A 5,466-nucleotide genomic window follows, 5' to 3' on the forward strand; every position below is an offset into this window, starting at 1 on the left:
AGTACCCCAGAGCTCTTGACTCTAGCTGCATATGTATCAAAAGATGGCCTAGTCGGCCATCACTGGAAAGAGAGGCCCATTGGACTTCAAACTTTATATGCCCAGGTACAGGGGAACGCCAGGGCCAAAAAGTGGGAGTGGGTGGGTAGGGGAGTGGGGGGGTGTATGGGGGACTTTTGGGATAGCATTGGAAATGTAAATTAGGAAAATACCTAATAAAAAATATAAAAAAAATTAAAAATTAAAAATTAAAAGAAAATCTATAAATATACTTACTGTGGTAAATGTCTACACTTCATGGTCTCTTTAAAAGTAAAATTTTGAGAGTGTACTCAGTCTGTCAAAGCCTTTGCATAATACAGAAGTCTTTCAGGACCAGAGAGAATTAACACTGAAGGAACTCTAAGACTACAGAGAATGTGGTATGATCTTTAGCTAGGCCGCTTATGTCAAGTTCCACACGATTGTATTTTCTTGAGAAAAACCCTAACAAGTATCATGAGTCTTCTTAAGTATACTGATGTCCCTTTCTATTGTTTCTGTATTTGCAAACTCATGGAAAGAAACCTATGAATTTCATTGATAAGGCAACCTGTTTAGATTTCACAGTTCTCTTTACTTCCATGAAATAACTCATTCAGGTGTAACAGGTTATGGCTATGTACCAGTGCCATCTCAGCTGCTGGTGATAAAACAAAATATCTAAGGCAACTTTTTAAAGTGTTTAACTTGAGGCTGGAGAGATGGCTGGGTGCATCTGGCCACTGGTTCCCACCCAGCCAAGGGAAGAGCCCACTTCCCAGCTTCAAATGTTCATGCCCTTGCTCTTTCAAGTAAGAGGCAGCTGTCACAGACTCACCATAAGAGCAGAACTTCCAGTATGACACAAAGTACTGGGAAGAACCCTCCTATTCTCCTGATTGGCCTGCCTGGATGCCCTGATTGGCCAGTGATTCTTGAGTGACATAAGCATGCTCCTTAGGGTTAGAGTGTGCTGAAGGCACACAGTATACACCTTCAATGCTCAGGATTCTAGTTCAGGAACTTTGAAAGTAGTGTAGTCACAGCCCAGATGGGACAGGACAAAAGGAAGTAGATAACTTCCCTGCTTTGACAGTATGTAATATTACGAATGAACAGTGAGGCAATCAATTTTAGACCATTGACAAGAGTCTGACTGGCCCATTTTTTGGGTCNACACACTAGGCAATCAAGAATCTGAATAAAAATTTGAACTGTGAAACCAAGATACTACATGANTCCACCAAATCTAGGTAATACAATGTGGCCCATCTACTAAGAGGAGAAGGGGAGCGGGAGCTGGGGGAAGAATTGAGGGATGGGGGTGACTGGGAGGAAGGCAGTGAGAAGGATGTAAATTGAATAAATAAAGAGAAATCGATTTATTAAAAAGCAGGGGAGTGCTTTTATAGTCAAGCTCAAGGCCTAGGTACATAGCATGTGCTTACAAAAGTGGAATCTTTTTCAGATAGTAACTTACTTCACTATCACAGTTAACAGAACACACCAGGAACACTGGAATCCATTTCTGATGTGGAAAACACAAAACTTCAAATAAAGAACAAGTCAGAAAAAAAAAAAAGAAGGTGACTTTTAACTTGGAATCGAACTGTTACATTAAGATTAATTTGTTAAAGAAAGAAAAACTGGAGTCTGCAAGCCTATCACAAATACAATCCTGATTATTTCCTGTGTTTGAGACAGGGTCTAATTCAGTTGCCCAGCTGATTTTGATTCCCTAATCACACTACAATGTATCATACATATTAAAAGTATTATAGATAGCAGGATGTATGAGCCTTTGAGAAAAGATTCCTAGCATCAGAATCTTCTATAGAAGAGAGAGCTGAGAAGCCATTTGGCATTGGTCTGGTTATTAGGAGAGTGATCTTGAAAAAGTGCAGGCCATTCCCTGGCAGAGAGAACAGCATAAGAAGATACAGTCTGATCTCACCTCTATGTGCAATGTTAGCAGCCGAGAGACGTAACCTAACACACAGCTTCTCAACACTCTGAGCTGAAGTAACTGTGCAAGTGGATTGGACACATCTGCAAAGGAGTCCCCTCTAGTTGGAAATTCAACATACATTGGATCAAACTAACCGCCCAAAAGTATATGAATTTGTATTATGAATTTATGTGAGTTTATCCATATTTGCTTGTGTAAAAGTCTTTCCTTCTGTGAGGGTGGCTCTCTTCTCCTGGTTTAAGAGAAGTTTATTGCTCCAAACTTCCCCCAAGTTTAGCAAGCAAGAGGCATCTGGACAAGAGGAAAAGGCTCTAGCAATGACTCCTTTACTTAATCACCCACTCCCTTTCCTTAGAGAACTTTCATAGGAAACTTTTTAGAAGAACTTGGAAATAAACATTAAAGACATGTTTAAAAGTGTCCCGCTTTTCTTCCTGTGACTTCAACTAGCAGCTGGAAGTTAGAGCAGCCCAGTTTCTGTAGAGAGATAACAAAGGCTACTCACTTAATCCCCTGCTGTTTTTAGAGGAGGCTCTAAATACCAGAGATTTGCAGCTTCCAGCCTTGCCTCAAAGGAACTCGGGCAGCTCGGCTTCAGCTGCAAAGCGACTGAGATGTAAAATAGGCAAACGTCTTAATACTAAACAGCAACCCTAAACATCTTTGAAAACCAAGTCTTGTCACCTTAGACACTGTTCCCCCTCCGCTGCCTCAACAGGAACCAAGAAAGGCCAGGGCTTGTCCCCTGCATCCCATCACCCCGACTCCAGCGCTTAGCACCCTGCTCCTTCAGGTTAAGGGCAGTGGTCACATGCTCACCATGTCGCCACGTTGTAGATCGCTGGCAATTCCCTAAGGGCCCTGGCATCAGAGATCAAAACAAGTCAGACCAATCTTTCAGCCTGATCGCAAATTAGAGCAACAGAGAGCAGAGAAACAAGGTACGCGGAAGAACACGCCTCTACTTCTATTGGCGGGCCTATCCGGTGGCTTTGATTGGCTAGTGAATCTTGATTGACATGACCACCTCCCTTAGGGTAAGAGTGCGCTAAAGGCACACAGGATTGGGTTTCCCGGCTCGGGTTTTTATCCAGGAGCTGACCATTTTCAGATTTGCAAAACTTTCTTTCAGTCCTGTCCTCCAATAGTCTATCTTTTTGTCATCCAGAACTCAGCAGGAATTTCTTCTTCCTGTTCATCCAAGGCCGCGGCCACTGGTACTCCTCCTCCTCCTTGCTCTGCCCCCCACCCCCCTCTCTGAGGAATCAAGATCCACACCTTGCACAGTACATTATTCAACTTGGAGCAGAGTGAACTATAGGTTCCAAGGATATTTACAATTAAAGAGAGACTTTAGGACCCAAAATGTGATGTTTGTTTCTCTGATTTTACACTGACATCGGGAAAACCGCAGGTAATATTCAATTGCTACATATGAGACTCCAGACAACCCTGGGAGAAAAGCAGGGGATGGATTATTACAATCACTATGGAGCACTATTGTTAGCCAGCACGTCTTCCTACGTGGGAAGGTGAAAAAACATGTCTGTATTAGTAAAGGTTTTCCAGATGAACAGAACTCAGAGCATGGATCTCTCTGAGTATGCAGAAAGTGGAGAGATAAGAATGGCACACAGAATGTGGCCCCACTAGTAAATCAATGACCACTGACCACAGCTGAGCTCATGTCTTAACCTGGCTTCTGTATGGCTGCATTGCAAGCATTGGCAATTTCTTCTCTCTTTACTTCATCTGGGTACTGGTTCTCATTGAAGTAACTTTCCATGACAGCTAGGCACTCCTTTCTCCAGGTAAATCTACTCCCTAGTGGAACCCGGAAGGTTCCAGGTGTGGCAGAGACTGGGGGAGGTGTTTGTCTCCATTCAGGTTCCTCTATTGGAATGGGGGCAGGTCTCTTACTTAACGTAGCCCCAGGGTTTGTCTTCTCAAGTTGATACCATAGGTAGAAAGCCCTTTTCTTCTGCTCACTCATATCTGATCCCTGGTGCAGCAACCAGTGAGAGATTCGACTCTGACTGATTCCTGTTACCTGTGCAACAACTGCTTGGGAAATCCTCCGATTNGCAAGAAAGGCTTTGATTTCCTCTTTTATCACACTGCTGTCCTGACCCGTCCAGCAGGTCCAGTTATTCCAGGGTCTCGAGGGGACCTCCTCCTAAGAACCAAATGTGGCGTAGAGAGAGATGAGGGCTTTGTGCGAGTAAGGACAAGGAATGCATCAAAGCCCCAAATGTATTGAGAAAGGCCCAAGGCTTAAATGCACAGGCAAAAGGGGAAGTACAGACATTTATCAGCGGGAGGGGTGGGACAATACAAGCAAAAGGAGAAGTACTTATCAGGGGGAGGGGGGGGCAATAGAATTCTACATTCTTCAGGCACTTACACGGGGAAGCAGGAACTTGGTGGTACCAGGGTGTGGGCAGTACATCCGTTATGACTTAGGGCTGAAACATTCTTGGAATTGGTGTTTCGGTGGCCCGCTTTTGACCTCCTTTTCTTCTCGGGGGGAGAGGCCCAATTCAGAGATCAAGAGTTCTCTTAATAGCTCCCAACACTGTCCCTTCTCATTAATTCCTCCACTTTATCATCTACATCTAGGTCCTCTTCTGGGGCCTTAAAGCTATACAACCTCTGACCCATGCTGTTTGCATGGTAGCGAGATGGTGACATCTTCCCATTGGATGTGGACAATCGATCATTGGTCTCCCTCCCATTTTGATTGGTAGTGCAAGGCAGTGGGGAGGTATNGTAACTGTTGCTAGGTGATGGGGACATTCCCGAGTGTTCAGTCTGCATGGAAGCTGTGGCTGTAGAGGAAGATGCTGGAACGTTGTTGGTACTGTTCCCATATGAGCTTCCCCCGTAGCTGGACCTCCTTCCAAACTTATCACTATGCTCTTGATCAAGACGGTCCAAAGTTTTTAACGCATGAATAATTTCATGTTTGGTCATCCCGGTACGCCGAAGACATGGAAGCAGATCTATCTGTTCTATGGTAAATCTGGGTTCCTCTGTATAGTGAGACATGGTATCCAGCAAAACCACTGGAAAGGAGCTGAGCATACTTTACATGAGGCAGATCAATGGCCTTTCCAAATTTGGATGACCAGCCTTATTTACCATTCTCGGAAATCCAGCTGAGAGTTCTCTGCACCCGGCTCAGCCCCCTCACCAGCTTCCCAGTGCAAGGCTGAGGGAGGTAGGAGGAAGGCTGGAGGGGGAGGGGATCTTCACCGCGGGGCGCCCTGCGGGAGGGGCTGAAGAGGGTTACAGGCCCTCAGGCTGACCAGAGCAAGATGGGTTGACCTGAGTCTTGGTCCTAAATTCAAAAACTAGCAACCACATATACATATGTGTACTCGTATACATAAAATAAATAAATAAAAATTTAAAAAATATGAAAAAATACAGAGAACCATATGTCAATTATAACTATTTATATGAGAGCTTTCTGG

The 5,466-nt window shown here is 44.2% G+C and overlaps 2 protein-coding genes across 2 annotated transcripts in view; both read right to left on the minus strand.

Annotated features, from left to right (window-relative positions):
• The window catches only part of LOC110288499 (zinc finger protein 120-like), a 19,152-nt gene extending 16,239 nt beyond the window's left edge, over positions 1-2,913 (minus strand). The window contains exon 1 of the mRNA XM_021154827.2: positions 2,810-2,913. Within this exon, the coding sequence (XP_021010486.1) occupies positions 2,810-2,812 (3 nt within the window). The 5' untranslated portion in view covers positions 2,813-2,913. The remainder of the gene's footprint in view (positions 1-2,809) is intronic.
• A 767-nt stretch (positions 2,914-3,680) lies between these two features.
• On the minus strand, positions 3,681-5,217 carry LOC110288500 (homeobox-containing protein 1-like). The gene is made up of 2 exons (XM_021154828.2): positions 4,565-5,217; positions 3,681-4,115 (listed from the first exon to the last, which is right to left on the minus strand). Exons 1-2 carry the CDS (start codon positions 5,072-5,074, stop codon positions 3,681-3,683), a joined length of 945 nt encoding a protein of 314 aa, XP_021010487.1. The 5' UTR covers positions 5,075-5,217.
• Between the last annotated feature and the right edge of the window lie 249 nt (positions 5,218-5,466).

Source organism: Mus caroli, unplaced genomic scaffold (assembly GCF_900094665.2).
Source record: "Mus caroli unplaced genomic scaffold, CAROLI_EIJ_v1.1 scaffold_7515_1, whole genome shotgun sequence".
Lineage (NCBI taxonomy): Eukaryota > Metazoa > Chordata > Mammalia > Rodentia > Muridae > Mus > Mus caroli.